This window comes from Diadema antillarum, unplaced genomic scaffold (genome assembly GCF_040938485.1).
Source record: "Diadema antillarum isolate AM-2024a unplaced genomic scaffold, OU_Dant_1.0 seq00000079_RagTag, whole genome shotgun sequence".
NCBI lineage: Eukaryota > Metazoa > Echinodermata > Echinoidea > Diadematoida > Diadematidae > Diadema > Diadema antillarum.
Genome location: NW_027271172.1, coordinates 1,318,463 through 1,334,519, shown reverse-complemented (window position 1 = coordinate 1,334,519; position 16,057 = coordinate 1,318,463). Strand labels below are relative to the sequence as shown.

The following is a 16,057-nucleotide window of genomic DNA, read 5'->3' as shown; positions in this document are numbered from 1 at the left end:
TTTCTGTGTGATTATATTCGAAGCGTGTAGACGAAAACTGCGTGTGTGTGTCAAGTGTATTCTGTACATAGATGTACGTACAGTAGATCTCACGGGACGTTAGCTAGCCCACAGAACTAGAATTCTGTGAGCTAGCCCTATCTTTCACTGTTCTTCTTTTGCGCAAAGATCGTACTGCGACTGGTGCACACACAAACGGTAGTGTTGGTATGTCCGTGGCCGTGTGTGAGATCGAGAGACAGAAACACCACCTGGAAGTCAAAATTACAAGAAATGTATAAGCACATTCCCACTGGTGCAAGACTTTTGTGAACTTGGGCAGCGTACATGGTGAGCGAGGACCGGCAAACCAACAACAGAAGTAGATAATGGTTGTGTAAGTGGCCATCTAATTAATATTAACCTCCAAAAATTAAGAAAAAGGAAAGTTCGAACACTGTAAATAAACAGCATAGTATTTAGAGTATCTACGTCTGCTGGTGAGTGCTACTGTGCTAACGTGTTAGTCTCTACCCGTATAGTCTAACGTTACCGTAAAGTTTACCTGTTTTGTTTGTTTTGATAATCGACGTCTAGTTAAGACTTCTGAGTTACGTTAACTGGTTAGACTTTAGAGTTTTGTAGTTTACTGTAGTAGTGCCTCCAACACGTTAATAATTATGAAGAGGCTAGAGCCTAGCCAGCGCCAGGCAGAGAGGCAGAGACAGAGCCATGCCAGAGCAGAGGTCTAGAGCTCTACATATTATTATGGAAGTCTGTTCAAAGTGTTGGGTTCGACAATGTCAAATGATGTCAGTGACGCCGGAGGTGGGAGCGGAGCCCAAAGGCGGACGCACAGATGCGGCCACATGTTGGGCATGCCACGGCAGAAGTAGGGTCCGGGATCCTCTCTTTGCGGGCTTTTCGCTTCTGGTCCAGGCTCCTGAGGCGCTTCTCCTCAAACATTCTTACACCCCTTTGGACAGCTGGGCGCCAGACGGTGAGGTCAGAGGCAAGTGACTGCCAGTTACGTGCTGATCAGATGCCACAGGCAACAAGGCCAAGGGAAGTTTTCAGGCTGTCTTTGTACCGCTTCAGGGGCCTTCCAATGCTCCTTGCTCCAGAAGCCAGCTCGGAGAAGAAGATCATCTTTGGTAGAATACAGTTGTATGATCACTTACCCTTAGTCTAACGTTATTCTCAGTGATTTATGCTACACTGTGTGGTTCTAACTAGCCCCTAGGTTCTATCTACTTGTATAAAGTTGTAGTAAGCATAGCCGTGGAGGATTGCGTTCGTGTGGGCTATGTTGAGGAGGTGCTATTAAAATGTATGCATAATGTCGACAAGTCGCCACTAAGGTCTAGACATCTACTTAAGTCGCCAGACATTCACATCGCATGTAACGCACGCGGCAATCGGAGATTAGCTGGGGCGACAGATTTTCATCGCTCAATCTCAAAAGACATACCTAATTCACCTTTTTTCTCCATAAAAACACAAATAGATCTAGAAACTGAATTTAATTGTAATCCAAATGTATTTTACCAGGTCCATATGTAACAGGTGACAAAACCATTTTTAATGCGAGAATGTTTTTGATTTTGAATGGATTTCAGGTGGCAGATTAACAGTTTTTCAAACGCGATGAAACACAATGCATCCTATTCCTACATTGAAGTGTGTGTATAACACATGCGCTAATAATGATAAGTGGCGTGCTATGGGCGGCGAACTAATACAGTGCCTATTGTTAGTTCGCAAACCCGGGAGTGCATAGGAGATACACGCAAGTGGTGACTAAGCTGTAATTGACGTTAGTTGTCTACCTAGATCTATGTGACATGAAATTATGAATGTGCTGTATTGATATTGACGATCTCTACTGTCTTACCGCACCAGCGACAGCTCCCTAGGGTTTAATACCGTACTAGGGTCGATCTACTGTGTAATTATTGTAATGTTACCTGCAGTAACGTTAGCAAGTTCTGAAACCACGTCCAGGGAGTTGTTTCAGAACCTGCTATAGCATGACGATCTGGAAGTTTCACTGAAGGTCATCGCCAGCTAACGTAAACAACCTGCCGTCGTGACCAACTGCCGCTGATAAATGCGGCACAACTTGAAGTTGAACACTTTCACGCTCGATCATTGCGGTTTTAGATCTAGATTCTGCTAAGAAATTCAAAAGGTGGCACCATGTATTGGAGGGGAATGCGTTTACCATGGGAATGAAGCCAGTTGGGCCTGGTAGGACCAGATTTGGACGAAATCAGCTTGCGCAATAATAGAAACAGATGAGAGACCACTTCTTTGAGTAAGTTTTCGAACCTCCTTGTGGAGGCTCGAAAACCTGCGCACAGTATAAACGGGGTAGGGACCTACCTAGGTACCAAAGTGGTATCAAATTGCAAAATCAAAATCAAAATGTTATGTGTATGAAATACAGGGTGTATTCCAAACGAATTGAATCATGTTTACAGCTTTTCATAATAGGAAATATTTTCAGAAACAGTTGAAGCTGTTTCAACAGGCATAGTGTAAGCACACCACATGCTAGGAGCAGTTTAGGAAATGGTGTCAGTCAACCCTTTTGACCCTTAACCCATTGAGGATGGACTGATTTTGCCAGAACATGCATTTCCTATTACACCTGCCTGAGTATTCTCGGGACTCATCTTCAATGGGCTAAAGCCCCCACCCCCACTCCTGCCCCCTGCTCCCTTCCCCTAAAAAAAAAAAAGAAAAGAAAAAGAAAAGAATTAAACAAATCCAACACTGTATCAACCTGTCTTACACTACAGCTCTTCAGGGCCCCATTTCATAAAAGATATTAGGGTAGCAACTCTTGCTGGAATGACAACGTCCAATAGCAACAGCCAATCAGGAAGCTGGATTCTTGCTGTTACCATGACAATTGCCATCCCAGCAAGAGTTGCTATCATATCAAATTTTTATGAAACGGGGCCCTGGTGTGAACTAGTCTATCCATAAACATCCCTCCCCCCCCCCCCCCCCAGAAAAAAAAAAAAGGTTTTGTTTTAAAATCATCACAGATACAATTGTTTTAAACAATCTTGACTAGCACACAAACTCATTAGAAGTGGAACTTGGTCTTATATGGATTAGAATAAGAGCTCAAAACCGTTTGGCAATTAGCAGAAGTTGATGCTGTGTAGGAATGGCTTTATCCTAAAATTTCTGCTGCTATTGTGAGTTATTGCACCAAGTACTAACCATGAAGTATCAATTGTTATTATTAACTTAGCTGACCTTAATGGAGATGACATCATAATAGCCGAAAGGCATATATCTTTTCTTAGGGTCGGACTTACATGTAATTGTTGCAGAAGCCATGAAAAATGTGATGATACAAGTAAATGATATAAAAACCCACTGTGTTGAAATAACTCCTTAAGTATATATGATAAAAATACATGCTACAATTGTATGTCTACATCAGCAGAATTTCAGGTGGCCTTTAATGTGTTTCTTGAGTTTTCTGCCAGTGCCATTGGACAAATCCTCTAGTGCCAGGTTTATTTGGAAACTTCAGGTAAACAGTGAAAGTCTTCCCCCCCCCCCCCCCACAAAAAAAGACCTAAAATAATGGGGAAACAATGAAAGTTGGGATGCTTGGAGATTGGCAAAAGAATGGAATCAACTCATGCATGTATGATACATTGTACCCAAATCAAATAGGCTATTAAGACATGTGACTGCATGGTGATGATTGTGAAATATTGTGAAGCATGTGATGCTGTGCTGCGGGTTTGAATAAAATGAATGTACCACTTTGATGGAGGTGAGTTGTAATACAAATGTTGATATTTCAATTGATAAACAGTCACAATTTAACCTATTTCCATGGCTCTGGGCTGATTGATGTTACAGATTTGACCAATTAGCTACAGCTGTGAGTACACCAGGTAAATCCTCTGTGTTTTTGTTGTGTGCGAACTGAAAGAAAGATTCTTGATTAAATATGGAGCATTATAAGCAAACAGGATTGAGGCTTAGTTATGAAAAATCTTTAGCAGTGCCATTTATTCATTATGAATAGATACTGGTGGATGTACAGTTACTGTACATTGTACTGAATGATGTGCATTGTACATTATATCAGTGTTTGTGTTTTATCCAAAAGTCAAATGATTTAAATTTCTTTCTATATTTTGCATTACTTTTGTACATTTCAGATGGGCTGTGGTATACTCTGTCTACCTCATCATGGCATTATGCTGAATTTTGAGCTGCTTAAAAATTAGCAGCATTTGGCAAGCAGAGAAACAAAAAAACAAGATAGAGGGAGAAGAGAGAGTACGACGAGAATGCCAGCGTCGTACTTGTGGGCCATCGGCAACAGCGGGAAGGCCTACGCCCTGTCTACCGAGAGCCAGGTCTGGGAGCTGCGCAGCGCGGCCTATGGTACCAAGCAGGTGCTGAGCTTCAAGCGGATCTGCGCAGCGAGGCACGTGGTGTGGAGCCTAGGGTCCAACCTCCAGCCGTACATCTACGTTTTTGGCAGCGATGTCCCGATTCGCTGTCTCGAATACACCTATGAAAATCAGGTGCGTTTATCTTGTACTTTCAGTGAAGTTGAAAGTGATGATTTCCCGAGATACTTCTTTTTTTTTCAAAGAAGGTTTTGTATTTGAAATCATGGTCTGAAGTAACTGAGTAGCACTTGTAATTTAAGAGAGTATGATCCAGGGCGAGTTACAATTTGAAAATATGCCCTTTTTTTCCGCAGTGATCGTTGGGCGAAGTCTTCTCATGCATTGTCTGAGTGATTTTTTAGTGGCTGTGCTCAAGACCTGTTCAGTTTCCAAAATGATACATATTTTTGGGTATCTTTATGAGGCTACAAGTTAAACCCAGTTATTTTGGCCATGGTTTCATTTGCAGATGAAATAGAACCTCAAAATATGGGTTCATGAATGAAAAACAAGCAAAATATCATAATCTTCATGCAGACATGCTCACAATAGCTGCAGTTGGCCAATATCATTTCTGTGTCTCATTTTTGTCATCAGCTAGCACTCCATTAATATTAAAATGCAAGCGAAGCTCATGCACTTAAAGTCTGATAGGATATGTTCTGCCTTGATGCTATGTAATTGTTGCCCTAGGTATCATTATATTACATGGGTATATTCTTACGGGATCACTTTCTTTTTCTATCCAAATTCAGAGAAGGTGAGAAATTGTAATTTGTATTGGTGTAGTGAAGTAGCCCGTAGTGTCATTATCCAGTCTGATACTCGTTGCTGTTTCTGTAGATAATACACTTTTCTTACAATCATAAATGCTCCCAAACAAAAGCTTTTCCTTTGCCACTTTTGTCTTCAGGGAAAATTGATCCATCTATGTGGCATTGCAGAGTGAAAATCACTTTTTTTTAAATGGGTTCATACAGTTCTCCTATTGCTTCCTGTTATTTTTCCTACGGAAATGCATACAAAGTGTCAATCAAAATTGACATTGAGCCTCTCCTATGCTTTTAGAAAGTAGAAAAAGGATTCTATACAATGATCATACACCCGTAGCATTCATGAACTCACATAGTTTTTGTATTTCATCCCATGATTAAAAAATATCATGAAATTGTCAATGTGCATGATCTATTCATGAATAAGGTCATGTACATGTAGCTGGAAAGGAAAAAAAATCCCTTGCATTGTCACTGCATGTTGCATTGTGCTACACAGAGGAGTTAATCTGTCATGCGGATATCCTCTTTATTGTGAAAGGGGAACTGTTGCATTGCAGTAAATGAATGGACAGTATGTAGTATCATGTCTTGCTTCTGTGCGATGACAGACATAGAACTTGAGAATTACTTGTATGGTAACTTCATCACCAAATACAAGGCATATTAAGTGCCAAGGCCATGCCTGAGGGTGTGTTTGAGCGTTAAGTCTCCTAAAGGGTATCGTACCCATGCCAGAGGAGAGCTTGAATGCTCCCAAATGTACTGTACCGTACCATATCAAAAGTGGACCGTTTCCCAATGTGCTCCGAAAACGTACTGTACCAGTTGTTGATGAGAAGAAAAGTATACAAAGAGTTGTTTCTCTCTATAAAGGACACTTGTATTGTAGCTGCTACGTAATGTGTGACCCTTCTGACTTGAGTCTGCTTCCAATCTGGGACGGTATGGTACAGTATGGTATGGTATGGTACGATTCGGTTCGCTTTTGAGTGCTCAAACATGGCCAGAAACTAGTAATCCCTGTGCCTCCCCCCCCCCTTTTCCTTTCTGCATGACTACATCAATTCAATTGTCTAAGGAGCACCATCTTGCTGATTATGTAACTGCATGTACTGCACAATTTCTCCAGCTGTTTTAACACATAATGCACACTACAGCTTTCTTTTTTGTGTGTTTTGATGAAAGTCATGGAAGTCATGCTGTATCACATTATAAAATGGGTTCAAGAATGTAGCCAATAGGAAGCGCTGAAATGAGTCACATGTGCTTCCTTTATTCTAGTCCCATTGCACTGCGTGTTAAATCCTATTGCCGATCGTCTGTGTGTGCGGCGGCTCCTTTGAATTGCATGCATACGCGCTGTCAATCCTGTAAACAACTTCTAGTTCGGGCTGCCGGCCGGCCTTTCTTCCCTTGTGCATAACATGTGTGGCGTACGTATACTCTTATATACGTACACTTTGTACAGTACAGTAGACCAAGCGTTGTGGGACCGGATGCGTACATGGAGTCACTTTGAAGGGCAAATCCAACAATTTAGCAGGTTAATTCTCACGCAGTTTTCAGAGTATGTTGTCTAGTAGGCCTATATGAGGAGTCTATATCAAGACTTTAAGGTAAAGGGTGCATATTCTATGTAAAATAAGTAAGTTTTCACGCGGGAACTTAAGTGTCCGGAAACCCAACCCCCCATCATACTTATACTGTATGTGCGGGATTTCCGAGTGCGACGTGCGTACTGTAGTAAATGTTTGGGACGAACATCTTCGGACGTCTTGACCCACAAAGGTACGTGAAAAACGCTGGAAAATGCTGTTAGTTTTCGAATTTTCAACCCATTTTATAAAACAAATGATGCACAGGATTATTTCATGGCGTTAGTGGAGGCGTAGCTCACTCTCGGGTATTTACAATGTAGTGTAACATGCACTCGGCTTCGCCTCGTGCATGTTTCACAATTGTAAATACCCTCGAGTGCACTATACGCCTCCACTAACGCACTCTATCCTGTGCATCATTTGTATAATAGCGTGATCTACCAGGATGTTTCTATTGCTCATGATGTCATTATCAGTGTCACTCTTGTCCTCTTTCACTTTCCTCAAATTCTATATTGAACACCAACTTTGGCAGAGCTGCCAAGTCTCCCTGGTCCTGCATGAGACTCCCTCAACACTGAGATATCTCTTCATGTCCTGCTGAGAGGATATTACAGTCCTGTGTGATTTAGGAATTCTCTTTGACTATAGTATTGAAATGCATGCAACAGACAAGCACCCCCCCCCCCTCCTAAATGCTGTTTTGATGAACTCCTCTAATTGTCCCCGCCGAACGAGTTCGAGCAGGGGACTATGAAACGGCCTCTGTACATGTGTGTGTGTGTCTGTCTGTCTGTCTGTGTGTGTGTCTGTCTGTGCGTCCATGTGTGATCAAAATCTTCAATTTGCTACTTCTCTGTCATTTATGAGCCAATTTTGATTCTGTTTGCTTTATATGATAGCACTACATGGGAGCTTTGAAACTTCTACACAGAATTTCAGTTGTGACTTTTGACCTTGACCTTTGACCTATCTTGTACATTTTGCTACAAAATGCTACTCCTTCGCCATTTCTTACCCGATTTGGATTCCGTTTGCTTTATGTGATGGCACTAGGTGAGGGCTTCAAAACTTGTTCACAGAATTTTGACCTTTGACTTCTTTGACCTTTGACCTTAATTTTTGACCTATATTGTACATTTTGCTACAAAATGCTACTCCTTCGCCATTTCTAACCCGATTTCGATTCCGTTTGCTTTATGTGATGGCACTAGGTAAGGGCTTCAAAACTTCTAAACAGAATTTTGACCTTTGACTTCTTTGACCTTTGACCTTGATTTTTGACCTATATTGTACATTTTGCTACAAAATGCTACTCCTTCGCCATTTCTAACCCGATTTTGATTCCGTTTGCTTCATGTGATGGCACTAGGTGAGGGCTTTAAAACCTCTACACAGAATTTTGACCTTTGACTTCTTTGACCTTTGACCTTGATTTTTGACCTATATTGTACATTGGCTACAAAATGCTACTCCTTTGCCATTTCTAACCCGATTTCAATTCCGTTTGCTTTATTTGATGGCACTAGGTGAGGGCTTCAAAACTTCTACACAGAATATTGACCTTTGACTTCTTTGACCTTTGACCTTGATTTTTGACCTATATTGTACATGTTGCTACAAAATGCTACTCCTTCGCCATTTCTAACCCGATTTCGATTCCGTTTGCTTTATGTGATGGCACTAGGTGAGGGCTTCAAAACTGCTACACAGAATTTTGACCTTTGACTTCTTTGACCTTTGACCTTGTTTTTTGACCTATATCGTACATTTTGCTACAAAATGCTACTTCCGGCGGGGACATATATTACGCACCGCGTAATTTCTGCTTTTCCTTGTTTTCATTATAAATGTTGGTATCTCTGCTGCTATATGAATATTAAGAATAAAAAGTATAGAGTTTGTTGGTATTATATCTGTGCATCTGAATGGCTACCCCATTTGGATCATACAAACCAGCTAATGCCCAACAATTTCGCATAACTACAGTCGTTGCAGACCAAGTAAAAGAAATATGTATACAATGTCAGCAGATGTAGATATTTGGAAATGAGCAATATGAGAACTCCCCCCCCCCCCCCCAAAAAAAAAAAAAAAATACCCAGAAAAATATATTCATATTTGTAGTAGTTGATATACATGTACTGTATGTTTTGATTGATCCTGGAAGTGAGATAGCAATACAAGGTTTAGATTGTATTATCTCGTTAAAAAATTACTTGCCTGTATAAAGTTCATTTGACAAGTTTTAAGCTTTTGGTGCTATTTGGACTGATTGTCAGTCTTTGAGTAAATTTTGTATTATATCCTGAAAGTTTGCCCAAAGTGAGAATATGACATCTCACTTCATATGACAGCAAAATCATAGAGAAGATTTGTTAAGAAGTTCTCACCTGATGGTCTCCCGAAGTTATACAATGGGCTTTAGCTCATCATCGTTGTTATCATCATCATCATCACCATCATCACCGTCATCACCATCATCACCATCATCACCATCATCACCATCATCACCATCATCACCATCATCACCATCATCACCATCATCACCATCATCACCATCATCACCATCATCACCATCACCATCATCAACATCCTCATCTTTGAACATCGTCATCTTTCCCTCTTTTACTAACATCGCATCTATCATCACTAACATCACTAATCAGCATGGATACCAGTTCTCTTGGTGATGCGCTCTCACCGGCACCATGGTAACCAAACATCACTAGTTCTCTCATTTGTGTGTGTATGTGTTTGTGTCCAGGAATGCCGTTCTCTTTCTATGTCTAGAGTTCACTTCAGGAACCAGGTCAGTCTATTGCACCATTTCACCTCTCCCTCTTTAATCCATTCTAGCTGCATGAAATCTCACCCTCATTATTAAAATATAGTAGGAGCTGTGTGTGTGTATGTGTGTGTAGAAAATATTTTTGTGTGGGTGTATTCATGTATTAATATGGTCAATTTATCCAGACAGTTGAAATATCTGCACCTTCTCCCAGTGGTCTGAGAAAGAAGGCCACAGCATGCATGAGTGTCCCTATCTGAAAGTAATGACCTACGGCCTACAACGATGACTAGCAGGGGTATAGGCAACCACATAATGTAAAAACATTGTTCTTTTTTTTCTTTTTTTTGTGTGCAAATTTCACAAGCATGTGATTGTTCTTGTGTACATTATAGTGCTTTCAATGCTAGTGGCTTCATAAAAGTTTCATGCTGCAAAAAAGGCAGATGGCTCCAATTTGTGAAAATTTCATCTCGCGAATATTTCTGGTTTTACAGTATGCAAAGTGGAGGGGGGAGGGTACTAAACAATGGCAAAGTTGTGAGTACATTGTACATGAACTCATTACCTCTTCTAATTTGTGTCTGTTTCTGACCAATATCACTACTAGGTGAAAACATGAAGCATTAAAATTTTGTGACTGTTTATTGTCAAGTCTTGATGAATAATTCTTCTATGATTCTGTCTGCCTGATTTTACTCAAGTCAACTTGATCATTGTGTTTTAAATCACACTTTCATATTCCAAGACCCTGAAAAAAAAACCCAGACAAAACAATGAGGAATGTGTGAGTGAGTGGCAGCAAATCAATGTCGAAAATGGAACAAACCCTCTGTATATCACATTACAATTTGCAGAAGATAGTGCACATCTATTCTCTTTACCACCACCCCTCCATTTGTTTTAGGATCATTGGGGGGAAAAGACTATCCAGAAGTACCGAACAAGGAAATCCAATTTGTACTCGTTTCAACTTGGGCATTGTTCATATGTGTACATCCATCCATCATATAAGGGATTTTTTTTTCCTTAAAAGTCAGAAGTTGGCAGTGACTTTTACATTACATTTGGCAAGCATGTTGAAGAATACATCCTTGAAACTGCAATCTCAGAAAGTATCAGGAATAGCATTTCTGTGTTCTTGTCAGATATTTTGTATACATGGGATTTGTTAGCTTGCAAGTGTCTAATACCAGAATTTTCCTATCTTTCTCTGGCACCTGTATGGAAAAAAAAAATGTGCAAATAAAACCTTGGGCTATGACTGATCGCGAAATCAAAGAACCACCTCCAGTGCTTCTAAACCAGGAACACAGTAGTTCAGTGGAGTTGGCAAATCTGAATATTAAGATTCATATGATACCAGTATTCATTGTTTTTCTTTGTTTCTGTATATATTGACCCAGTCTTCATGTTGGGAGTATTTTAAAATCTCTCTCCATTATGTCTCCCTCTTGTCAGAGATGGGCGCCGATCAAGGGGTACGCAGACAAGAACCTGATCTTTTCGGACCGCTCCCCATGGAGCGATGAAAAAGGCGGGAGGCTCTTTCCGCGCCCCTCCGACGTGCGGCTGCCCAACAAGCACTGGAAGTGGGAATCGGACTGGCACATCGACGAGAACTTCAAGGGTCAGCCCACAGGCAAAGGGGTAAGTTACATCAGCCTCTGCTGTTAGCACAAGTGACCCTTAAAGAGAGCCAACCAGCGATGTTGTAGTTCTTCAATTACATTGATCTTCATTTGTAGTGCATTCAGAAACTGCGACTAGCACAGACCTGCTGGAATAGAATTTCCCATCAGCCCATGTGCACCAAAACAAATTACAGTACAAATCCAGACACATAGATTAGGATGTTGGCTGAAAGAAGTCTGTTTCCCCTCAATAATTTTCTCATAATTGGGCCACTTGCATGAGCCTGTTATTCCCAAATATTTTCCAGGTTTGGCTAACCTTTATAGCAATAGTCTTCCCAAAATCCCTTCCCTTCTCCTTATTGGTTTATGGAATGCCAAGTGTCAATATTTATACTTTTTACTACGGCTTCAAGTCTGTCCTATCTACGTCGGTGTACATCATTCTTTTTGGTATGTTATGAAGAAGCTCTTATTTTGTCAATATGTTTTAAAACAGACAAAAAAGGGATAAACCTGAGTATATAAACTTGTAGTTGGTATGCAGCTTGTCACAAATGAGTGAATAACCTTTCTCTGTAGTCTGGATGTGCAACCATGACCGTACTAAACTTAAGGCACTTGGTAGATTATGTCATATTGTCTGCAGTATTCCCTCACTATAGATATTTGGTTAGCAAAATTTGTTTCCTTTCTTTTATTTAGAAGCATGATTCCCCTGTTTGTGCTTCTTTTCTCCACCCTGATTTAATAACAATTTGAAATTCAGTTTGTCACCATGGTCAAGTTAACTCTAATAAAGTAAACAGATAAAACAAGATGGTAAAACATCATGAGGACTTGGACTTCGAATGATAAAGAAAAATGTTGTGGAATTGTGAACTTTCACTTGCTTCTATCCAGTTATTAATATTGGTTGCAACTGCATGTACAAATCAGCTGAGGTGATGTCATCAGTATGTACAACATGTAACTCACAATGGTAACGCTCTTACACTGTATTATCTCAGAAGGAAGGCATCAAAAATTATATGTGACGAGACAACAGTTTAGGTTTCATGTACCTTTTAAGCAGTAATTGCATGATATTTATAACAAAATGTTGAAAATCCCAAACTGCATGTATTCATCAAATATGCTGAATACTGTAAAATGAGGAATGTTCGCGTGCATTTTAATTTCCTGAATTTCGCGAGCGCCAGCATTCGCGAAATTAAATTGCATGCAAAAGTTCTTGCCTACACAATATGCATTAGATGCCAGTGGCAGTTCGCAAAAATTTCATGCCGCGAGAAAGGCCGTCTGCTCCAATCCTCAAAATTTTCAGTCCGTGGATATATCGTGCTTAGTATCTTAATATTCTATTCTTTGAACCACCCATAATGCCTACTATTAGTAAACTCTCATGTTAGTGCTTGTAATCTTTCCATGCTGAATATGTGATAATAATTTTCTTTTTCCATGCAGCTACCTTATTTGAAGGTGGTGTAGAGAAAAAAAAAATGAAAACTCAATGTTTAGTGTTCGCCTACAAGTCCTGAAAGTGTCATTGACAATGTATTTGAACGGGTTGCCTGTAGTTATGATGGAGTTTAAATGTGTAGTTGATTTTTTTTTTATTATTGTACAATTGTAGTTGCAATTTATTCTGTTTATGACAATGTGCAGGTGTATGGTAGAGAGAACAAGTTTACAGTTGTGTGTAGGAAAGCTGTGACAACAGTCAAGTACTGGTAATTCATAATCTATGATGCAGGCGAATGCCATACAACCTAAGTATGTACAGTAATGAGTTGGTATTTATTTGTAAGATAGCATACAGATTGTAACTCATACTTAGGTTGTGTACTATCATTTTCTAAAGTGAAACCGTCAATTGTTTATCATCTCTCTCGAGTGGGTGTCAACAAGCCGGCTTATTGTATGACGTCTGAGTGAAGTCAAACAATGTAACAGCTTCAGGCTTCACAAGTACTACAGGAAAAAAATTGATTATCCCTTTTGACGCATTTTTGACAAGTTTTTATTTACACATTGCTACGCTCACATGCCTCGTAGTGTATTTGCTGTATGGCATGAAATGAAAACCAGCAGGGGGGCATATTTGCATTTCTCATTTTCCCTGATATAAACTGTAATGCAAATATGATTATCTTATTGCTATTAGATGTATTCTTCTAGATAGGTGATAAAAGAGGAATGGCCCAGGTAGCTATACAACCTTATCCGTTTGATTTGACGTCAATACAGTAGTTCCTTTAATGAGTGGGGGTCAAAATACGCAGATTACCTCTGAGTAGTTTCACAGGGAACAGTGCGACTTGCAAGAATAAGCGAAACTGCTTTGAAACAAAAACATAATTACTCCAAAGGTGATTTGTCACATACAACGTGTACATTGTCAAGCTGCATTGTATGCATATTGCATTGCAAGAGTTGTGTTTGGATAGGGGAACTGGAACAGGTAGTTCATAACTTCCTTTGAGCAAATTTATGAGAGAAAAGGGTAAGCAGTACAGGATGTGATAAAACTGATTTTGACCTGAGGTTACCAGAAATCAGTGTTAGTGATGATGGCATTTTGAATCTGGCTCAGCCCATCTCTGTAAAAATGATGATGATGATGATAATAATGATAATAATAGTAATTATAATAATGATAATAATAATAGTAATAATAATGATAATAATGATAATAATAATAATAATAATAATAATAATAATAATAAATAATGATAATAAAATAAATATAAAATTAAACTAAAATAAAATGCACACTCTGATTGACCAACCCTTGTATCTTGCCCAGTGACTGTGAAAACCTACACGTGACTGTACACCAGAAACCAGACCACATCAGATTTCTCATTCAGGAAGTTATCGAAAACCAAAACATAAGCTGAGGCTTGTGGAGAATTAAAGCACCTGAATTTATCTGGCTGAGAGACAACAACGCTTGCCGTGGAAAATCAGCCCAGTTTGCTCATAATATCCATGATGGGGATGATCCAAATTACATCTTTCTCACATGGAAGAAGTAGAACTTTTGAAAAGAGAAAGCCCTCTGTCAAGTTTTTCAGACAGTAAAGCAATTGCTTTGATTAATGAATCAACTCCACCACTAATTGCCTTTGGTAAAACAAAATTTACTCTTGCTTTGTAATAGGAACAAAGTCAGTTGATGAGAGTTAACCATAAATCTTGCTCAGAAAAATTGAAACAATCAAGTATTGTACAATGTAAAACCTAAAGTGTAATCCCCCCCCCCTAAAAAAAACAAAAGAAAAAAGAAACACAGAATATAAGGTCTATATACAAAGTCCCTTGGAATGACTGGTGGCAAGAGACTAAACCATTTGCTGAAAAATCGAGATAGCATGTATGCTGGAAACATAAAGATGTCTCCGTGCAACACAGCAAAGTTACAACATTCGTATAATGGAGAGTAAAGTCTATGTGATAGATCTACACATTACCAGAGTTCCGTCTTGCATAATACACCAACAATAATAGTGTCATTTACCATTGCTGAGCTGTATGCAGGGCACGTGAGCAGGGCTTTACGGCAGAGTCTGTAAAGCTCAATGAATTCATTGCCTCATGCTATATGGTGAGAAAGGAAATAACATGTATCATGCTGCAGTTTGTAACTGGAGTGTCAAGGACCCTAGAATGGATAAGTTTAGTAAGCAAAAAAAAAAAAACATAATCATAATCATAATCATAAATGAATAAAGATGATGTTTGTAATTACCTGTACAAAATTACAAAGGGAGAAGCAGCAATTAGCCCTATAATGTAGCAGGAATTTTCCAAACATAGAGAGAGAGGGTGTGTGTTTACTAGAGGAAAAATAATTACAGAACATGGAAGTAAAAAAAAAAAGATCATTTTAATAAATCTAAGGAAATTACTTTGCACATGTGGACTTCACATACATGTTCGTACAAACAGCTGTTCACATCAAATACAATTGTATAACGAGTCAAAATAAGTTGTTATTAAATTCATGTCTATGTATACCATTTAATCAATGATTCCAGAAGGCATGAGCATTTAATTTAAGCAGAGATACCCTGGTCGTGATATGTTAGTATCACTGTTTACATGACAGCATATTGCAGTGGTTCATGCAGCAATTATAAAAAATGTAACCATTCATTTGACGGTACTAACATCCAGCCATGGCTGTTTTTCAACAGCCATAGAAGACTTTACCATGAGGACTGTTGTTTTTGTGAGTTACATGCTGTCTTTTCCCTGCCTTCCCCACCCCCCCCCCCCCCCCCCATGTGCTTGATATGAAAGTCATCATCACAGTCAATTGCTGTTATTAAAACTCAACATGATAGCAAAAAGCTATGCCGGAAGGTAACAGGTATTTCTAGGAACAGATTTAGTAGATTACTGCAGTCTTGTACGCTGTAGTTTTTAGGACACTTATTTCATCAACTCAGGCTGTTGTGGAGACGGTATCTTTCTTCAGTGCAACATGCGTTAATGCTGAATAAAAGATCTTCCCACATTTACTGGTAGAGAATGTGATTGGATGAATAGATTTTTGTACTATCTGTGTTTTTGTTTTTCACTAAATTCTTGCAGTAGTTTTACCAGTTACCTTTGGTGTCATGTGTAAATGGTCCACTTGAAGCCATACTGCTTCGGCGCAATGCTCAGAGTGTGTCCTGCAGATGTTTCTGTTGAATGTTGTTTACTAAAAGTGTAAAATGTTGATAAAAGGAATGCAGGTTGTTTTGGAAACAAACAGTGGCACCTGCTTTCAAGCTATTAATAATCAGCCTTCCTCACATGATTTGAATGCAAAGTGGCTGGATGAGTT

The 16,057-nt window shown here is 39.4% G+C and overlaps 1 protein-coding gene across 1 annotated transcript in view; it reads left to right on the top strand.

Moving 5' to 3' along the window:
* Positions 1 to 333: 333 nt before the first annotated feature.
* Positions 334 to 16,057, top strand: part of LOC139726132 (tectonin beta-propeller repeat-containing protein 1-like) — a 38,443-nt gene continuing 22,719 nt past the window's right edge. Inside the window, exons 1-3 of the mRNA XM_071637210.1 lie at positions 334 to 376; positions 4,179 to 4,550; positions 11,045 to 11,233. Of these exons, the coding sequence (XP_071493311.1) occupies positions 4,311 to 4,550; positions 11,045 to 11,233 (429 nt within the window). The 5' untranslated portion in view covers positions 334 to 376; positions 4,179 to 4,310. The remainder of the gene's footprint in view (positions 377 to 4,178; positions 4,551 to 11,044; positions 11,234 to 16,057) is intronic.